The sequence below is a fragment of the Melanostigma gelatinosum genome (assembly GCF_949748355.1).
Source record: "Melanostigma gelatinosum genome assembly, chromosome: 5".
Taxonomy (NCBI): Eukaryota; Metazoa; Chordata; class Actinopteri; order Perciformes; family Zoarcidae; genus Melanostigma; species Melanostigma gelatinosum.
The window spans coordinates 9,673,884-9,694,677 of record NC_136638.1 but is presented as its reverse complement, the minus strand read 5'-3'; the positions used below and the strand labels follow the sequence as shown (position 1 = coordinate 9,694,677).

The window sequence follows — 20,794 nt, the reverse complement described above, 5'->3', positions numbered from 1 at the left end:
TGAGCCTTGCAAAACGCTGTCGGAGCCAATTCCTCATCCTTTCCTTGGTGCTTGTTGGTGCGGTGAGGGGGTTCTTCCATTTTACACTCGCGCTGATGCATTCTCCTTCATCTTCTGAAGTCTGGCTTCGCGAGCTGTCTTCTCGCTCTTCGACTTGTTGCCGTTTCCCAACACTTCTTCTGTCTCCGAGATGGCTGCCTCACCCCCCGTCACAGACTCCAAAGCTCCCTGCTCTGTATCTTTACTCTGATAACTTCCCCAGTTTTACTGGAGTGTTTCTCCGTCGATCTCTCGAAAGCCGTTGTCAAATCGGCTTGAATCGATTTCTCCCGCTGCCTTCTTTTTAGTAGCCTCTGGCTATTTCACTTACCTCCCGCTGATCTGTTTCCTCCTCGGCCTCCTAAACCTCTTTGCCCTCCTGACCGCCCATTTCGGTCCTGATGCCTCGCTCCTCTGTGACAGCTCCACCCGGGAGCGGCAGTTTGCAGCCTGTTGCTGAACCGCAGCGTCCAACGTTTCCATCCCTCGGTGTATTATTTACAGCCTGTTAAGGTTGCTTTCTGCCAGCCACAAAAAGGCTCAGCTAGAGCTCCTCTTCCTCCACCACGTCATGTTTCTTCCTTTCAACTGCTGCCGGTTAAAAAGCTCCACATTTCCACGTTCCACATCAAAGTCTGTTGGCATGTTATTCCTCCCCGAAGCCGTCCTTCCCTTCGCAAAGTTAAGACTGAAGTTGAAATATCCCTGCAGAAAATGAAATCGTGTGTTCATTTGCAAACTTTTTTTCTCTCCCAAAGTTGCTAAACCTCTGGTCCTCTTCACGCGCGCTGATTCGGTGTGTCGAGGCGCGTTTGAACCCACATTGTCACCGGGAAGAGGTGCCGTAAACACCGTCGCCCTTACACTGCACTCTGCGGTCTGTAATGAAACTGTCATTGATGTCCTTCAACCCTCAGGGGTTCAGGGCAGTCAATTACAAACACAATCACACACCGGCACGCACACAGACACACACACACACACACACACACACACACACCGGCACGCACACACACACACACACGCACACGGTTTTAATCTCATGTCGAGGATAAATCATCGTCGAGTAATCTCGCGGTGTACCGCAGTGCACGTGGCGCTCTCTCACTCTGTGTAAAGGAGCCGGTATATATAACTCACAGTTAATTATTAAAACAGCCGGGCTCTGGCCTTTCTAATCTTTGATTGAACTCAGCTCGTGTTAATTAAGAAGGAAGGTGGGATTTGTTCTCAGCCGTGCACGCTCACGCTCACCAGCGTCAAGGGGGCAGAGGATGACTTCATGAGTGTAATGTAACTTGTGTTTTAATAATAACCTCTAACATGTTGGACGCAGGGGACACAAATCTGCCATGATAGTTTTAACGCCTTTTTTATTCTTTAAAGCCACTGAAAAGTTCCTTGCACCCTGTCTCACTCCATCTCTTTCCCTCCACATCTCGCACTCCCCCCCCCCCCCTCTCTCTCACTCTCTCTCACACTGTGCACCCATCTGTTTCAAGAACTTCAAAAACAACCCTGTATCCCCTCGCTGCTTTTCCTCTACGAGTTTGCTCCGGTTCAGTCCTTTGCTCTTTTATGTCTCAAAAGGCCGATTAAGAGAATCTGCTCTTTCCTTTACTGTTTGAGCACTTCATGAAAAATGGCAACGCAAATATTTCTCATCCCATTTGTCTCTATGTTTTAAAAAAGCGCCGCTGTGCAGAATTAAGCTGATGCATGGGCGCGCTGCGAGCATGAAGGATGGACTGAGGGGGAATGAGTGGGAGTGTATTCCTTCTGAGCCACGGGATCGACTCAGAGATGCATATTGGATTAATAGAGCCCGGATGCTTGAGTCGGAGTGGAGTGCTCAAGCTGTGTTTGTTGTGACCTCTCTCATCTCCTCTCACACTGTCTCCACTCTGGCCTTTTCACCCTCATCCTCGAATCACAGCCCTGGAGAGCAACGAGAGTTGTGTGTGTGTGGGGCAGTCTGTGTTTGTGTGTCCTGTCTCGGCCTGTGTGCTGGAAATGAATCTGTTATTGGAATAGCCTTTCACTTCTGAGTGGTAGAGAGTCCTCTGGTGTCCGAGGCTGTATCTACTGTACGTGCATTTTGTCTACGGTGCGAGCATTTGATCGGGGGGGGGGGGGGTCAGGGCTCTCTCACCGGCGGCTGAGTTTTGGCGAGGAAGGTGCGCGATGTGCCTCGCAGCCCTGGCAACCGCTTGACTCCAGCTGCCTTTGAATGCAGCTTCAAAGACAGCCTCGCTGGATGTTTCTCTCCACACGTTCTGGCACTATTCACGAAACCCCCTCCTTCCTCCTCCCTCCTCCCCTGCAGCTCTCGGCTGTGTTTTTCCAGTTCACTTTTGCCCTCGCGTCCTCCCCACCTCACTGTGTCTTCTACTCTGCCGTACACCGTGTCCTCTGCCACGGTCCGAGACGGGGCACGGCTCAACTTTGACCTCGGCAAGGACCGCAGCGCCAGAGATCAATGGAGGCAATGGTGTCAGACGGAAATATGGAGGCAGAGGAAGCAGCCTGGTGTAGTCTGTAGTACTGGACCAGCAGTATGGCTCCGTGGGTGCCCAGTGCTTCCTGTCTTGGACGGGAGACATTTTTCATGGGGCCTTTTGTTAAAGGGGTTATTTGACACATATTTTACTATATATATGGATATTAATATAATTATTTAGATTATGAAGATCCTTCTTTTAAAGAGTCCACAATGAACCACACAAACCATCCCATTTCTTTCAATTTTCACTATAAATTTTCACTATAAATTTTCACTTTATTATTATTTCTGTTATTTCAAGATTATTAAAAAGGACAGATATGGAGTTCAGTCAAAGACACTTATGTAATGGAATCAACCATTTATATTATCAATTCTTATACAGTTTGATTTGTCAGAAAAAGCCCCAAAGAATCAGAGCAGCAACCAATCTCCTCTTAAAAAACACATCGAACAATTCCCCAACAAATGTTTAGCCTTTGTGCATTATTTTAAATAAAAAACAAAACAACAACATCATTTCAGTGTTGATATTTTTCAAATGTGTCTGACTCACTGTGTGAGGTTTCGAAACCCCTCTTCACTTCATGTGTTTATGGGTAGCAGGCTACAGGTAACAACACCAGCAGATGGATTTTCATTGTTTAAGTTTCTTTGTCCAACTGCGAAGAAACATTTTCCAGAAGCTCATTGGGAGGCAGAGAAACGAATGAAAGAAAAACCGGCCTGTGTGTGTGTGTGTGTGTGTGTGTGTGTGTAGGTGCAGTCCTTACACCTGACTGCCACTTTGCCCTTCCCCGCTCTGCTGTGCCAAATGGTCGCCCACGCCGTCACCACCTGGCCACTGCTGTGCGCTGCAGTGATTGCATTGTGTACGTCGGTGTGCCTGCGCCTGTCTTTGTGTGTGGGACGCGCCGCTCTCTTCAACAGATGGAGTAACCTAATACGTGTCTCGTTTGCGCCCCGCTGTCCGTTGGCCCTCGCGGTCCGCTGATCCTATCTGGGCCTTACCAGCATCCTGTCTGCTCTGTTCCTGGAAGCAGCCCCACCCCCACCCCCCCTCCCGTCCCGTAAAACGCGGGGTCACCCGGACTGGGACGCAGCTGGTCAGGTGGATCTGCTCTCGGGTTACCTGCGGGAGCGGAGTGGAATGTGTCTGGAAAAACAGCATATTGTTGACAGTCAATGAGCAGATGCTGCTTTTGTTGTAAACAGGCTCATAAAATCCTTACTGAAAGCAAAGCATGCTGGGAGGTTGATGCACGTGTCAGCCTGTGCACGCGTCTGTATGCTAAACAAACTGACATGCGGGTTTTTACTGCAGTCACCGGGTCCAGGTGGGGGTGGCTTCTTCATCCATCTCCATGGCGGCTAGAGGTGACACGCCATCAGCCAAATGGACTGGTCTCATTGGCTGCTGTAATGCATCGATGTTTTCCCCTCCCGGGGATAATAGGTGTACGGGCAGCTGATTGATGAGGCCACTATAGGAGCATGTCTGCCTCCGCAGCGTGTCGACCGCAGTCGGCGGCAAGTCAGTCAGTCTGGCACGCACCGAGTTTGACTTACGTAACACCCGAGACTGATGGCCCTCACGGACATCAAATATGCTCATTTGACAGGCCGCTCATAGATTATGTGAAAAGCCTGTTTCATGTCGGAGCGGGAGTCACTCGGAGCTTTTTGGGTGTCAGAAGTAAGTGACCCCACCGTGACTCGGATTTATGAGCTTTCTTTCACACTTTGGACGACCTGCGGGACTTGATCACATTTTAATCGGGAGCTTTGATTAATGACACGATACGCAGACAAAGTAGGTATTAGGAGAAAACGCTGGAACACTGCAGAGCGACGGTGTCAATGGGATGGAGCGCTTGAGGTAAATTAGTGGATATCCATATTTTAATGCTCGAAGAAGCTGAGAGGCCTAAACCCCTTGGAGTAAACATTATCTGGCTGTTGGATAGATGTGGAAGAGGAGAGGCAGAGACGCCCATCCCCCCCCCCCCCCCCCTGCTGCTGATGCGCCTGTAAAAAGCCTTCGGTCTCGGAGGGGAAACAGCTTTCCTGCAGCCAGTCTTCTGTCTCCATCCGTGACAGCGACAAAATAAATGCTATTGCTAATTTTAAGTGCGACCCAATATGTTGCCTCGGGCTCCCCCGCTCCGGTAATGTAGCGCTCTTGACCTCCTCCGGCGTTCACCCAGGATGTCACAGGCCCCTGACACACAGCCCCCTCTTCCCTCCATTAGAGGACACCTGATCCCGCAACGCAGGCTTTCACTGATGAAGGAGAGCGAGCGGCGCGCACAGGAAATGGGCTCGCAACGGTTCGTACCGTGACCCGGGCTACTTAGAGCCACTGAATTGCATCTATGAAGAGCCCTCTAGTCTTTCGCTTTACCATTACAAAGTGGCTCTCCTCTTTGTGGTGTAAGAGATACTACAGGTAGCGGCGGAATCACAGGGTTTGATGTTCACAGAAAGCGCGGAAAAGGGGACGCAAATAGCTTTGAGGTGGATGTGCATTTTCTCACCGCCTTCAATGTTCCATCAGTAACCAAATATAAGAGGAATTACCAGGAATTGAGCATCTACGTGTGTTTTATCTCTGCGTGTGTGTGTGTGTGTGTGTGTGTGTGGGCGTGTCCTCCCTCCTCCCAGTCTGTCTCCTTGCCTCGACTGGCAATCCGCACATCTGTCTGCTCATTGATCACAGAGGGAAGTGCTTCTCAGACTCAGCGGGGCGGCTGCGGCCCCGAAAAACCCAAACAGATGCGCGCCGCTCCCGAGCATCCTCCTCACACTCAAACATCCTCAAATGTTTCTTTTATAACCCGACCATCCACCCGGCAACGGTTTCACTGAGCACGCATGCTGTTTCCCACCCTGCTTCATATTCACGCTGCGGCCGCGCTACAGCTGAATAATAGTTTAGCGAATTTTCTCAAATTTAGGATTCTCTGGAGCCAGTTGATGTGAAGGAGCAGTGAGGGAGATTTGGAGGCATCTAATGGTTAAGGTTGCATTCAGCATCTGATCCCAAAACCTTTTCAAGCCTGTAGAGAACTCCGGGGGCCTCTCTCTAGAGCCAGTGTTTGGTTTGTCCGTTCTGGGCCACTGTAGAAACATGGCGGTGCAACATGGCGGCCAAAACACAATGATTCTTTGTTTCAGGTGATTATGCACGAATGAAAACATAGTTTTGAACATTATATTCCGTTTCTACCCCTATAATCCTACTGCTCCTTTAAATAAATCATCATTTAATTGGAACGAACCCATTCAAACCCAGACACTCAGCCAGACGCGGCATATTATTTACCTTTTCCTTTGAAGTATCGTCAGTGTTTTCACAGATATATATCTGTTGCAAGAACACTACACACTGGAACCAGAGTCAAGTGACACTAACTATACTAAAGCAACCGCATTAAAAAAACAACTTGTATATTATTTCCCTTTCTGTTTCTCTTATCATTTCTGTCAGTTAATGTTTTGGGCCATAAAGCATATGGAGGTCTTCGCTTCAACTCACACCACCCAGAATGAATGTATGTGCATGTGTTCGGATTGTGTTAAAGTGACATTGGAATGCACTGCAGCAGCAGCAGCTAGTCAGAGAGAGGGGGTGATGTGTGTTTTTCTTTTCCTCAGATATTGCCATATTCTCAAATGGACCCCCTCGTGTGTCTGAAATTGCACAAAGAGAAACACATTAAAGGTTCTACACAGCAGAGTCAGAGGTGTGACGCCGTGCCCCGGTGCTGTCCGAGGACCCGGTGCTCCGTGCGGGCCGACGAGCTTCATTTGGCCCCTCGAGACGCATGAGGAGAAAGAAATGAAACTAGCCGAGCGGGGAATGAAATGAAATAACAAAGATGAAATGGCTGGCTTTTGTGGCACATAAAAGCAATAAAACTCCTCTAACGATCCCTTAAACCTGCGCTCCCCCCCCCCCCCCCCCCACACACACCCTCACAAAGCAGTAGTGGCTGTCGCTCTCAACAAAGTGATGTAGTGGACTAGCTGCGGTATAAATGGGATTTGGGCATCCTCAGCTGTTCTCCTGTGCAAAAAGCTTCATTTCACTGACTCTCGGCTCCCCCGCTAACTTCAGTAATGGAGCTTTAAATCCCCTCTGTTGTTGTCGGGGCCCTCGTTCATTTTGCTACTGGGGTCGATGCAAGAGCTCCGACTTCTTGTGCCACCTTGTTGATAAGACTTCACTGTGAGCATTGAAAAATGCCACAGATTATTTTCCCTGCTGACGTCGGCCGCGCACCCCTCCCTCCGCCATCCTCCGTATGTTTCTCTCCCCGCTGACTAATATATTGACATTAATGCTCTCCTTTAAAAGGGACTTTGTCTTTAAGATCCTGTGAGCTCAGTTCTAGTCCGCTCTTTGGTTGTATTGAAAGGTCAATCCCCAGATCTTGCTTTTCATCTTTTCCAGGAGCTTTGCTCTCTTTATATTCCCAGCCAGAGTCTGTTCTAGCAGCGCTGTGTGTGTGTGTGTGTGTGTGCGTGTGTGAACAGCCCCATTAGTGAAAATAACAGATTGAGAAAAACTGTGGAAAAGGGGAAGAGAGGCTGTGCTTGGGAAGTTTTCTCCCACTGTGATCGTGTTCTTAGGAGAGATCATGTTTTGGGGGGAATTGCATCTTTTCGAGTGTTTCATGTTTTTGAGCTAAATTGCTGCCGATTTTTTTCTGACAGCTCGGCGTAGTTGTTGTGATTGCTGAGGCATGAGTGCAACAGCTTTCAAAAAGGTGAAAGCCCCACACTTCTGACTCTTTCCTCGTGTTTCTTTCTTGCTCTCTTGCAGAGGCCTTCGACTTGGTGCTGCGTCACGGCCGTAACTTCACGCTGGCCATGCTGAAGTCGGAGTTCCCGGGTCTCGGGGGTGGAGCCCAGAGCTCCGTGGGGCAGCTTTTCCTGGACATGTCGCTCTACATCCTGGGCTCGGACTCCACGGTGGACCACATGGTGGCGGTGCTCTACGGTCGCCTCTTCCCCCTGGCCTACCGCCACCTGCTGGGCGGCGTCGCGTCCGAAGAGTGTGTGAGGGGAGCCTGGAAGGACTCGGGAGCGTTCGGCCCATATCCCAAACTGATGATGACCCGTCTGTCTCGCTCCCTCCTGGCCACGCGCGTCTTTCTGCAGGCGCTGAACCTGGGCATCGAGGTGGTCAACACCACCGACCACCTGCGGCCCGGCCGGGACTGCGGCCGGGCCCTGTTGAGGCTGTGGTACTGCCCGCACTGCCAGGGCCTGCTGGGGCCGCCGGCCTGCCGGAGCTTCTGCCAGGCGGTGATGCACGGCTGCCTGGGGGGAGCGGCCGAGGTGCAGCCGCACTGGAGGAGCTACGTAGACGGACTGGGGAAGCTGGCCGGTGCCATGAGGAGGGAGCAGGACATGGAGGCCGTCGTTCTTTGGCTGCCTTCCATGATCAAACAGGCTCTCAAGCACGCCATAAGCGGCCGCACCCGCCTCATTGCCCTGGTGAGCCAAGTACATGCATGCACACAGTCGCCGTTTTGAGGGACAGGGTTTTTAAAAAAATGTTTACATGCGAGTCCAGTCTGCCTGAGTCATTGATCCTTTATCTGACTGAGGTTTGTGCAAGTTATGAATCTATGGCGCTGAAATATCAGCAGCCTAACTCTGCCACGTATTGATAAATACATGGTGCTGTCCGTGGTGCTGAAATAGCAGACAGACTTGTAATTGCGCCTTTCTTCCTGCCCTTCTGTCAGTTTCCTTTCCCATCTATAATAAGGATGATAGGCGCACACATGCACACACACACACACACACAAACACACACATACACGCAGCACTGCATTGTAAAATCCAAGGGCTGCATTGGTGTGGGTGTGTTCCTAGAGATGAGACTGACTGTATTCCAGACTCCAGAACACTGCACTGCTGACACCATCTCATCGGTTGTAAGATACACATTAGTATGAAGGTGAAGTCACACTCGCACCAATCTCTGTGAATCCTTAAACTGTTAAACTGAAAAGTTCCACAGACTCGCGTGTTTTTGGGGCCTTCAGAGGGTTACAGCCGACTGACTTCCTGCTGAATTCTCGCACACGGGAACGGCAAGAAAACAATTTAAGTCAAAGACTATTTTTAACAGGTTGCATCTCAGACACACAATTCAAGTCGAATAATAACGAAGTTGCGTTGAACCAAGTTAAATTGAATAATTGCCTCACATTTAAAGGGACCTGCATTTGCAACTGTAGTCGCTAAAGTTCATCTTTGTTTATCTTTTGACGTTTAAATTTGCACAGTCACCCGATAGAAATCATGTTTGGAAATGCAAAGATGCAATTTTACACGTCTGGACTTTAAACTGCAGCATCTGCCAGATTGTTGACAGTTTTCAATCTGCAGTGCCAGTTTTAGTTGACGGACAGCTAATGCGACACGATGCGCTCATGCTGTGCCAAAATAGTGCTCCCACTGAAATGAATGAGGAAGCTGGAGACGGTACATTCATCTCAGGTCAGAGGACTTCTATTGAGCGAGGGAGGACGAGTGATCCGGGCTGCGTTTCTTCCCTCCGACAAAGAAGGCGTCACCTCGTAATGAGAAATCTCAAACTGCTAGACACGGCTCCAGCTGAAGCAAACTCAACGAAATAATAGCAAGGAGGCAGAGGGAGGGAGGCGGTCTCGCTGAAACTCGTCTCTCACTCCTCGGCGCCGCTACGTGTGTGTTCTCAACTCCGATAAAACCGCCAAGTTTGTTCGTAGCCCACATGTGAAGTCAGGGAGAAGTGCTCATGAAATATGAAGGCCTTTTTTTTCTCTCTCCAGCCAGAGCTGCAGAGCTGGATGTGATTTTTTTTTTTCTTCTTCTTTTGCTTCCTGTAGATTCGCTGAACTTTTCACTCTCACACCCCCGAGTCCCCCCAGTGACCAGGTTTCCACTCAGAACCCATCATTTATTAACACAGAGGTTGACCTCACTTGGTCTCCAGCGCGAGGGCGTGGCTGCAGCGGTGAATCGCTGACTTGGGGGAAATCGCTCACTCTGTGTGTGTGCGTGCATGTGTGTGTGTGTGTGTGATCCTTCTCTAAAATTAAAGACGTCCTGCGTGGGTTTACTTAAGACTGCAGCTCCAGTCACCGCAGATGACTTTACGCTGTGTTTACGGCTCCGGCTCTGGTTCCAGCACACGGGATCGCACACGGGATCAGAGCTGCTTGTTGTCCTGTATTATTCAGCACTGCTGTGACGAGGTCAGGTGTGTGTGTGTGTGTGTGTGTGTGTGTCTGCGTGTTTGGATGTAATCTTGCGGAGACACTCGTCGCTCAGCGGAGTCGTCGAGGGGATGGAGGCGTCGTCTCCCTGAAGGCTAATTTTGTCTCTCTGAGGAGTCCAGGGGGACCAACCCAAATTACACAACACCTGATTACCTCACCTCAAATAACCAGTTTAGGATTCGGGTGAATGAATTTCAGGATTAAAGGACCATTGCAGAGTTTTTTTTAATATATTTCAGCCAATTAACTATATATTAATGAATACAACTAGCTTATTTCTTGTCACTTACATTAAACACGGTAAAGTCATATCGAGCAGGAACAATAATAATGCAGATTGTTTCAATATTTCTTGATTTATAACATGCCAACATGCAGTGCTGTCACGCTGTCTTTTTTAAATGCTTGATACCACCACTGGGGGGCGCCACACTCATAAATATTTAACACAGAGTGGCTTTAAAATATGTTTTTTTTAAACTATAATGATAAAAGTAAAATACACATGTCATTTTTACAAATAAATACCTAATGAAATCAAATGTAGTCTTCAGTGAGAACTTGGGTTTTGAATAATAACCCTGCACACAATTATATTGTCCACACACTGACAAAAATGTAAAGTGAGCAAATATATTGTCTACTGTATGTAGTTGCTGCTGGTTTTCTACACTCTATAAACTCATTTTAAATTGGGAATGGCACTAATAGGTCTACCAATAACATCTCGTTGGAAATGGTAAGCACCGATAATGTCAAGTTTCATTTGTGGCTCCAGTAATGGAGTCTGCTCCTGTAAATCCTAGCAGGTCTCTAAAATATGTCTTTGTGGCTGTTAAGTGGAAACCTCTAGTAATCATTTGGTGATACTTCAATACTTAGTACAGCAATGCAAATGGATCTATGGAGCACTAAACAGTCTTGTTTAGTGGTTCCCTGTGATTGTAAAAGCTGCGGTCGCCATCCTCTCACTTCTCCTCCCGTGCAGACCCCCGTTTACTGCCACCGAGGGGGACGGACGGATGGACTCCATCCCAGTAAAAGTGTGTCGACTTGAAACGAGTAAGTCTTCCGGGGAGATGACCGCTCGTCGTCCTCCAGCGCGCTCCCCTGCATGTTAACACTCATTTTCCTTCCAACCGGAGCAACTCCAGCGTGAATCCACCAATGTTCTGAGAGACGGAGAGAGGGCAGCCAAGAGCCCTGCAGCTTCAATCTATTCCCCTGTCAACTTCCCACCCCTCTCCTGCAGTTTGATGCCATCCACCTCCGTCTCTGGAGCGCATCCTCAACATCCTGCTCTCCCTTTCACCCCCCCTCCCTCGTTCGTTTTTCCTCGTTTCCTCTCGTTCTTTACGCTCTGCTTTGAGAGAAGATGCATGATTTATGAAGCTCTATTTTTACCGGTTACTGAGGAGAAAGAGAGGAGAGGAACAAGGAGACGGGGAGACGGGGGAGAGAGAGAGAGACGGAGAGGGAAGGGTGTGAAAAGCGAGCCCAAGGGGAAGGAGAAGAGAAGAGTGTGGAGGAGACATCCATCACCCTGCGACCCCTCTGCTGGAAATGAAGAGGGGGAAGTAGGTTGAGACAGAAATGTGATGGATCTGACCACGAGTAGAGGAGATGTAGTGCATGAGTTGTGTGTCGCCACACACTCGCCACATGCTCAAAGTCTAACACCACAGATCTCTTTGTGTGCCTGCATTATGTGTTCAATAACACACTCGTGTTTTTCGTTGTCTCACAAGCATCAGATCAAATCACTTCCACGCTGTTGCTTCAGTTTCAAGAGCGCTAATTAAGTCTCTGCTGCATTTTTATGACTTATTAATCCATTCAAACATGTCTGCGACATTTGAGATTTTAAACATTAAACGAGTCCCGGTTACGAATACTGTAACGTGTCATCAAAGTTGTTATTCATCGAGTCATTTGTCTCATTTGAATTATAGAAGTCCTCAAAAGGGCCAATCTGCGGTTTCAATGACCATTTAAATTACAGATGTTTGCATGCATGATTGAGTTTGACTCAGTGATGAAAAATAAGCATTACGGTACGACTGATCAAAGCTACATTGATGCTGCGATAAATGAACCTTTCACAGCATAAAGAAATCATTTAAGTTAGATTCTAGCTCGATGTGCCAGCAGCTGGTTAGCTTAGCTTAGCATAAAGACTGAGAACAAGGGGAAACGAGGGTTACATTCATCAGATCTTCGTTCTCCTCCCAATGCAGATAATGTGTCCCTCATTGCACCTTCTTAGGGGAGATATCAGGTATTCTTTTACGCCTGTTTTCCATCCCACTTTAAAAATACGTCATGGACTGACTTCAGACCCACGGATCAGACCGTGTCCTCTCTGTCAAATCAGAGCGACACCGAGCTTTAATAACTTTTCACAGCTCCGAATGCTTCAGGATCCGCAGAGCTCTGAGTGAGAAGTGTGACATCCATTTTCCTCACAAGCGTCTCACTAACGTCGACGCACAAACAACTAATGTCTCGTTTTAAATTAGACTCCGATCTGCACGGCTTACCCGTCTATTTCAGTGAGTTAACATCAGCGGTTCGTGCTGACAGTTCTAGCTTTTACCACGCAGGAGATCTTTAGATCTGTGCTAAAATATTAACACGTATTTTTTTAATATTTGGGGATTTTGTTGATCTCATGTCGACATTCCTGAAGCGGTGGATTTGCTAAATAGGCGCAGTGAGCTGAACTGATGCGTGAGATTTAAAGATCAGACCGAAAGCCACTGAGCTTTACCTGAAACTCTGTTCTGTTTTAACGAGCTGTGATCGCTGCGTTTGAATGCTTCATGTCCACAGTATATGGATGTGGAGCTAAATGTTCAGATCATTTAAGGGCTACAGACACTTGGGCCTGTGTTCATTTAACCAATAAGGGCCAAATGCAATATAGTACACTCTACTATATAGGTCGTGTGTAAACATTAAATTGAGTTAGCTAACAGTAAAGGTTGAAACATCCAGCTCTCTCTCAGTGGTAGTAATGAAAGTGCGAGCTTGGACTGCATATAAGAAGTGGACGTAGTCATGTCACTCATTGGTTCGTGGACTACGGTTTTGAACCCTTGAGTTCGGCATTTCAGCCATTGTCAAAAGTGAAACGTTTGGTGAGAAGTCGTATCATCTTCTCATAGACTTCTACACAATCAGACTTCTTTTTGCAACCAGAGGGATCGCCCCCCGATCCCCAGTAGAGGGAATGCAGGATTGAGGCACTTCAGCATTGGCTTCACTTTTGCAGACCCGGTTGCCGCCTGCACTGAACTGACCTAAACGCTGGCAAGTCAGTTGTATGAAAGAAACCCAATATTGATAGTAATGATATTCAATGACATCCACTGAAATCACATGGACACTCCACACTTAGGGGCGACCGTGGCGCACTGGGTTAAGAGTTTGTATGGGGACCGGAAGATCCCCGACTGGGACGAATCACGTGTCGAAGTGTACCTGAGCAATACACTGAACCCCCGGGTGTCTGTCATTGGCAGCCCACTGCTCCCTATATACAGGGATGGGTCAAATGCAGAGACAAATTTCCCCCTTAAAGGGATAAAGATAGTATACATTCTATTCTATTCACTGGAGTCTGTTGAGGGGCTTTGAGCTCGGCCGTGGGACTAGAGCGGGACTAGCTGCTCTAGCTGACTCGATCGGACTCAAACTATTTACACCACATCAGACTGAGAGATTATTGCTCCATATTTCTCATTTCCAACCCAGACAGTACGGTATCCATTTGAAGTTGTAACCATAATAGCTGTCTGGTATTACTCTACTTTTGATATATACTGAGACTTTTCCCTCATTTCCACTTCGCTGGGAGACTCTGAAAGGCTTTCAGCTGAAATAGGATGCCTATAATGTGTGCAATTCACCAGAAGCCAGTTCCTATATGCCGGTGACAACAATGCGAGGAGGAGGAGGAGGAGGAGGAGGAGGAGGAGGAGGAGGAGGAGGAGGAGGAGGAGGAGGAGGAGGAGGAGGAGGAGGAGGAGGAGGAGGAGGAGGAGGAGGAGGAGGAGGAGGAGGAGGAGTGCTGACTCAATCTCTCCCCCTCTCCTGTGAGCCTGGACTCCTCTGGAAGACAAACATTACTCACCAAATATTCTCCGATATGTGGTTACAGCTGTGCACCTTTATAGCGGCGATAGCATCTTCTCTCCTCTTGAAACGGTTTGCCTATGAATCACTCCAGGTGATCCAGACTAATGCGTACGCCTGCTAACACACTGGAGTGTCGGGATCCACGTGCATCGCCATTGATTTGTTTAGAGTTTATCTTTACGCCATGTTTGCACATTGCAGCCCCACATGGAACCTGAGCTGCAGATGTGCAAGTGGACATGTGGACTGTGGTGTGTGTGTGTGTGTGTGTGTGTGTCGTATTCCTGTCAGTCAGCACCTCTCGCTCAGTGAGGCGGGCTGCCCGGTGCAGATAAAAGTGTGCCGATATATCCGAGGCTTTATCTGCAGACTCTCCTGTTAGTTGTGTTAGCCCAGCCCTGGGTGATATTAATACCCCGCTAATGAGCCCCTTCCTTGAAGAATCCGGAAACAATCGGAGGGGTGGGGTTGGCGGGGGGGGGGGGGGCCCTTGCTGAATCCGTCTCCCCCTTGTGCCACGACTCCCCTACGGCTTCCTGGGAACGCACAAACAAGAAGAGGAAAGCAGCTCCAATCACATTAATCATGGCCTGTGGGAGCTCCGGCACTCGCTGCGGGCGCAGGAGAGCGAGAGAATTACACGAGAGGAAGAGAGCGAAGTGACGGAGACCGTGTGAGTGTGTGTGTGTGTGTGTGTGTGTGTGTGTGTGTGTGCCGTGATTCTCGGATGACGAGGCTGCATTGATTAACCCTGACGATTCTGTCTTACAGCTGTTCAGCATTTCTGTGTGTCTCAGCATGCATGCAAGTGTGTGTGTGTGTGTGTGTGTGTTGCCCATTAGTATGCAGGACGACATGTCTATCGTGTTAATAGCTTTAGCTGCATTGTGTTCAAATGAATAATTGCATTAAATCATTTTGTGTTTATGCTGGGAAGTGTGTGTGTGTGTGTGTGTGTGTGTGTGTGTGTGTGTGTGTGTGTGTGTGTGTGTGTGTGTGTGTGTGTGTGTGTGTGTGTGTGTGTGTGTGTGTGTGTGTGTGTGTGTGTGTGTGTGTGTGTGTGAGCTTGTGGCCTCGGCTGCCACCGGATAAAGATGTCCAGTGCTGCTCTATCGGGTCACATCAGTATGCAGCGGTGCCAGCCTATTCACTTAAAGGGGAGCTGGGCACAATTAGCTGTTAACGTTACGTGGCAGAATTAAGCCTCGGCCAGAATCCCCGGGGGAAATTAAACCACAAGCTAAACATTAACAGCCATTTGCATTTTTATTGCACCTGAAAAGTATGTGCCAGGTCCATTATCTCTGAGAGACAGAGGGGGGACTTCTTATTTAGTATTGTTATGTCGTCCCGTGTGGGTGTACGGGGAGAGAAGAAGCAAACGAGAGGCCTTATTTTCACCCTCTCGCTTTTTTATTTATTTATTTATTTTTTTGGGGAGTGTTATGATTACAAATTTTGAACACGGCGGAACTGGCTGGCAGAGGGTACAATGGCTTGTTTGTTATGCAAATCCCCCCCCCCCCCCTCCTGCTTTCATCCCTACTCAGAAATAAACAAACCCAAGCAGATGACAATTTGCAGAGGGGCTCAGCTGAGTAAGGCCGGCAGTTTGGCTGCTGACAGGTTCTGATTATCTGCAGTGTCATTGCTATTGAGTGTTTTGAATAAACAGGCGTAAGCGGCTAGGAAATGGGAGCGATGAAAACACAAGTGGGGGGGAAGAGGTCTGGTGGGAAACTGAATTCGCTCACTCACTTCTGGTTTCTTTTTCTCCCTCCTCTCTCCTCTGCAGGTGAGCGGGAGGTGCGGACAGACTCCTCAGCGCGCCTCCCGCTCGGTGGGATCTCCTCCTCCGTCGCCTCCCGCCGCCTCCGCGGCCCGCAACCCCCGGCCCTCACCCTCGGACTCTGACGAGACTCTGGGCGGCCTCCGCAGGTGAGACGCCCTCCGGCTGCTGAAGCAGCGCTCGCTCTCCAGACCGCTGCAGGGTCGATTATATGTCTGGCAGACAAAACGCTGTCCCTGACACGCGGACAGGTTTCTTGCTGTTTCCTTGCGACAGTCAGTCTTTCACCTCTCGAGTGTTTTCCCACACCCCTGATGCACTTAAATGAACAGTGTAATAATGCCCAGCGGGGCTGCTTGCCTCGGCAGCACAATGTCCAGATTAATGTCAATTAGGACTGTAGCTGCTGCTTGTTCTCACCTCTGTTACTCTCTTTCTCCAGAGGGATCTCATTGACCTGCTTTCACTGCTATCGAGCCCAATCTGTTTCTTTCCTCGTGTCTCTCCTCCCGCTCTATCTTCTCCCTGCAGATTGTGCGAGAGTCATATTCAGATCAACTGAAAGTTTTCATTCTTTGCCTTTCTCTGCGTCGTACATTCCCTTCTCTTTTCCTGCACCTCAGGGAGTTCATATCCAGCTTGAAGGGCTTCAGCTCCTTCTACAGTGGTCTCGGGGAGGCGCTGTGCAGCCGCGAGCCCGCTCCGGCGAACCACTCCCTCTGCTGGAACGGGCAGGAGATGACAGACAGGTAAATCAGTGTCTCGTTTTGCCTGTATGAACAGCTGTAGCACACACTATAGACGAATGCACCCTGCAACCTGCCTCGGTTTATTGCCTTTACTCGAGCACCAGTTATGACCACAAATAGTCCTGCTCTGACTCCTGAATCCCCAATAATCCAGCAGCACATCTAGGAGGAGAGTGTAGGTGAGCTGAAGGGTAAGTTTGATCAGAGCTGATGAGCTCCGCACGAGGGCCCCCCTCTCCCACCGAGTGTGAGTGTAAATCTTGACTTTGGCTCGATGGGATGTTATTAATGTCAGCCGCGCTGTCACCTTATTCTCGCTTAGTTAATTGCTGTTTCGACCGCTCTCGCTCCTTCATCCAATATCTCCCGCGCTACCCTGCAGAACCTCATTTGGTTTGTGCAATATTTCTCTTCACCCCTGTCCTTCTGGCTCCACACATTATAACTTCCTCCTTTTTTTTCCCGCCCGCGCCGTCAGCTGGCCCCAATTTCAATTTGGCATACATAGTGATATATATCATCCGGTTTTTTTAACCTTTTTTTTTTTTTGCTTTTGTAAATTACGTAAAAGCGGCTGCAGGTTAATGTCTCACCTCTTGTTCCAGAGGAGGGGCCGAGAATAAATTCTCAAACTGCTGAAAGAGACTCTGCAACAGAGGTAGAAAAACAGTCTCAATCTGAGAAGAGGCATCAGGTGAGCGTGAGGGCAGAGCTGTCCGGAGGGCATGATTGCCTGCTGGAGCAAACAGTGCGATAGGAATGTGCAGGGAGGCAGGAAAGGAGAGCGGAGTGATGGAGAGATTACAGTGTCTCCGGGCGAGCAATTCTCCGTGTCGTCTGCGAGGGCATGTATGCCTGCACATTCACTCAGGGTACATTTCCACTCTGAGATTTGTTCTGGATCATCTTCCATTATCCTCCCCAGATAGTACCGTCTCCAGAGCCAAACGTGGCGTTCATTCTCCTATTGTCTCAAGCGGATACATATTTAGATTGGGTGGGTGGGGGGGGGGGTATAAGCACTGCAGGGGTTGGGTACTGAACGTTTCCGATACTTGAGGAGCGATCTTCGGAGCTAAATGTGGCGCTTTTCATCAGGCGTGTTTACCATCCTACCTGGAGCCAAGATCAGAGGAGCAGCACTTCTCCCCACATCAGACAGCGTTACACTGATAACTGTGATAACAGATGTGACGCCACGCCGACTCAAAACATTGAATTTCCATTCCTCTTTTGGATCTAATGGCAGTGTAAACCACGCGCATGGTAAAAGATGAGATGTCAGCCGTGAACATTTTATTCAGGGCCTGTGTGAACGTGAATAGGGGAGAGGAGGTCAATAAAAAGGGAAGGTGTTGTTATTTTTCCTTCAGGAAGGGTAGTCTGAACTATATCATTTATCATTCTGAATTCATATTTAGTTTCATCAAAATAGTAAATAGTTACATAAAGAGTTACCGTTCCCACAAGCAGGAGAACACTTTAGTCTTGGTATTAGGTTTTTTAATGTTGTGTTGATTTATTTTTCGGGAACAATGCGCATTGATCAATATCAGTACACAGTGTTGTCAGTGTAAAGCTGGCGCTCCCTACGACGCAACTTTACTTTGAGCTAAATGCTAAAGTCGCCGTGGTAACATGCTCACAGTGACAATGCTAACACGCTGATGTAACGTTTACCACGTCAGCGATCGTAGTTTAGCATGTTAGCATTCTCATATCATTTTGGCCTTGTGGTGGTGCTAGAGGAAAGGTCCGTGTTAGTACATCTTCTGTGGACCATGAATATCTGTGCCGAGTTTCATGGCAATGCGTTTCCATCCAAAATGGTGCCCAGACTGACTTCGAGCCACTGGCGTCTCCACTGGTGGCTCACACTAGAAATCCCATTCAGATTTAATTTGAGGTACACTATTAAACAAGTTGAATAACAGTGTTCTATTATTTTCACACTTGGTAGGGAGGGTGTTGTAGTTTGTCAAGACGAGGGTTGAAAGAAAGCATTAACGCCCCCAGAGAGAGCTTAGCTGTTTGGTGTTTGTGAAAGTGAAAGATAAGGTTCGCCGCCCCCAGTAATTGTCATACAGTCCCTTGCAGCTATTTTCATGATATCATCTAAATTAGATTCTCGTTTTGCTCAAGATGACATTCAGCCTGAAGACGTACAGTGTACTGATAGTGACGACCGCACTGTTTGCACCCCCCACACGCCCTGACCTTTGACCCTGCCTGTATCTGAGGGACTGGAAGTGTGATCAGGTGGTGTGAAAAGCGTCATACGCCAATTAGGTTTCCCCTTCATCACCTGCAGCGTCTTCTCCCGCTGTTGTTTATTCTGACGTGTGAGGCGTCCCTCTCAGACGGGACCTAATAGCGTGGTAATTGGTGTTAGATTAGATTAGGCTATCACTGGAGCTAACTGATCTGATCAGGCCTGCTAGCAGCGAACAATAACTAAGAAACGATCAGATAACAAAGTGAAAGCTGACAACTGAGACTGTCAGTGGTCAAACTGGGTTTAACGGTGATGCACGCTGAGTTATGTCTCGGTGAACAATAACTTGGACCGGCACCTATCGTGTGAAACACTAACCTGCCTCAGCTCCTTATCTCCACTCAAAATCTCCCTCCCTTAATCCTCCTTCCTCGACCCATATTTCCTTTTTTTTTTTCCTCCCTCCTGAATGGATCACACATCTCCCTCCATTATTAATGTGATAATTAGCGGCGGAGAAGGGGGTGAGATCATGGCTAATAAGAGGAATAAATAACTGTGGAAATGTAATTTGAGTTTAATGAAAAGTCTGGCTGAGGGGAGAGCCAAAGACTGATGAGTGGAGATGGCGTGTGAAAGGTGTGTAGGTGTGTGTTGGTGCTTAGGGCGATGTCCCAGAGATGAGAAGAGAGTATGACCTCATGCTTTCCACCCACACACACACACACACACACACACACACACACACACACACACACACACACACACACACACACACACACACACAATCTCACTCATGCATGCTTTTTTTCCAAAATCCTTTCCTCTCTTACGAACATTTTCTCTGAAAATCATATCCCCCCTGCTGCGACCCATTATTTTCCCTTCCTCTGCAGCAATAAAGCAGATAGCATTTACTCTGAGCCGCGACCTCACGACCTCTCGTACCACCGCAGTGCCCGAGGGGAGAAGACACGTTGTCCACCCTGAGTCCAGCTCATCTAAACGCGCTGCAGGAGTAGGTGATGAGCGGCGAGGATGTGGTGGGAAGGGGTTAATGGCTGCCACTGCCAGCAGCGGAGGAACACCTGCAGGAGCGTTTTCAGACTCACCGGGCTCCTCCTCTTGATAACATACACAGGCGTCAACAGAGACGCGTTTCCTCGGTTACACAGATAGACGTGTAAGCACCCGCCCGCGGGCTGGTCGTGCATAAACAAACCCTCGCTGCTGAGGCGGGACAAGAGGACTTCTCTGCTAATGTCCGCTCATTAACACCAGATATGATTTAAAAAGACACTAATTGACCAGTTTAATGTGCGCGGAATGAATTATCAGCCAGAACTGTTGACCTCCTTGTGTCAAAACTCAAAAAATGTAAAACATTTCACATCAACATTTAATAACCCCTGATGCTGAGACATTTTGGACATGAATACTTTCTTTACAGTCTCCACAGTTTTTATTGCAAATATGAAAAGTTATCTTGAGACATTGAAAATGTTACCCACTGTTTAACTTTATAGACGTAGTGTCTTCATGGGAACAGTTGGTCCTTTTGAATAGGGTTGAGTTACCAATTGACTTTCCAGCCCCCGAAACCTACAAAAACAGATGAGATGTCATTCATCTCGTCAACACTAGATGGTGACAAGCGCCTTGTTTGGAGTGAAAGCAGGGTCCAGTTCATTATGTCCTCCACTCATGAAGCTCACGTTGAGGTTTCTAAACTCCTCCAAACACTCACAAACATAAGAACTTAGTCCCATGGGGAGCTTTTGCTGCATGTCGTCCCCTCTCTCTCTCACTCCCCCTTTCCTGTCTATCTATCTGATCTAATGAAGGCAAAAAATGCCCTAAAAGGTAATCTAATTGAGCCCATTTTTTTCACCCCGTCCTGTCAGGTTTCCTGGGCCGGGCCTGAAGCGATCGCACCCCGGCTCTGAGTCCCGAAGCAACAAGCCCCCTGAGCCGATCATCAGCCAGATCATAGACAAACTCAAACACATCAACCAGGTCAGCAGTGCTCGCGTGTGTGATGTGTCCATTGTTTGTGTGTTTGTACACAGAGTACCC

At 48.4% G+C, this 20,794-nt stretch overlaps 1 protein-coding gene across 1 annotated transcript in view; it reads left to right on the top strand.

The window, feature by feature from the left end:
* The window catches only part of gpc3 (glypican 3), a gene marked incomplete at both ends in the record, with an annotated part of 100,552 nt that overhangs the window by 59,673 nt on the left and 20,085 nt on the right, over nt 1–20,794 (top strand). The window contains 4 exons of the mRNA XM_079268453.1: nt 7,371–8,047; nt 15,761–15,903; nt 16,378–16,503; nt 20,623–20,734. Of these exons, the coding sequence (XP_079124579.1) occupies nt 7,371–8,047; nt 15,761–15,903; nt 16,378–16,503; nt 20,623–20,734 (1,058 nt within the window). The remainder of the gene's footprint in view (nt 1–7,370; nt 8,048–15,760; nt 15,904–16,377; nt 16,504–20,622; nt 20,735–20,794) is intronic.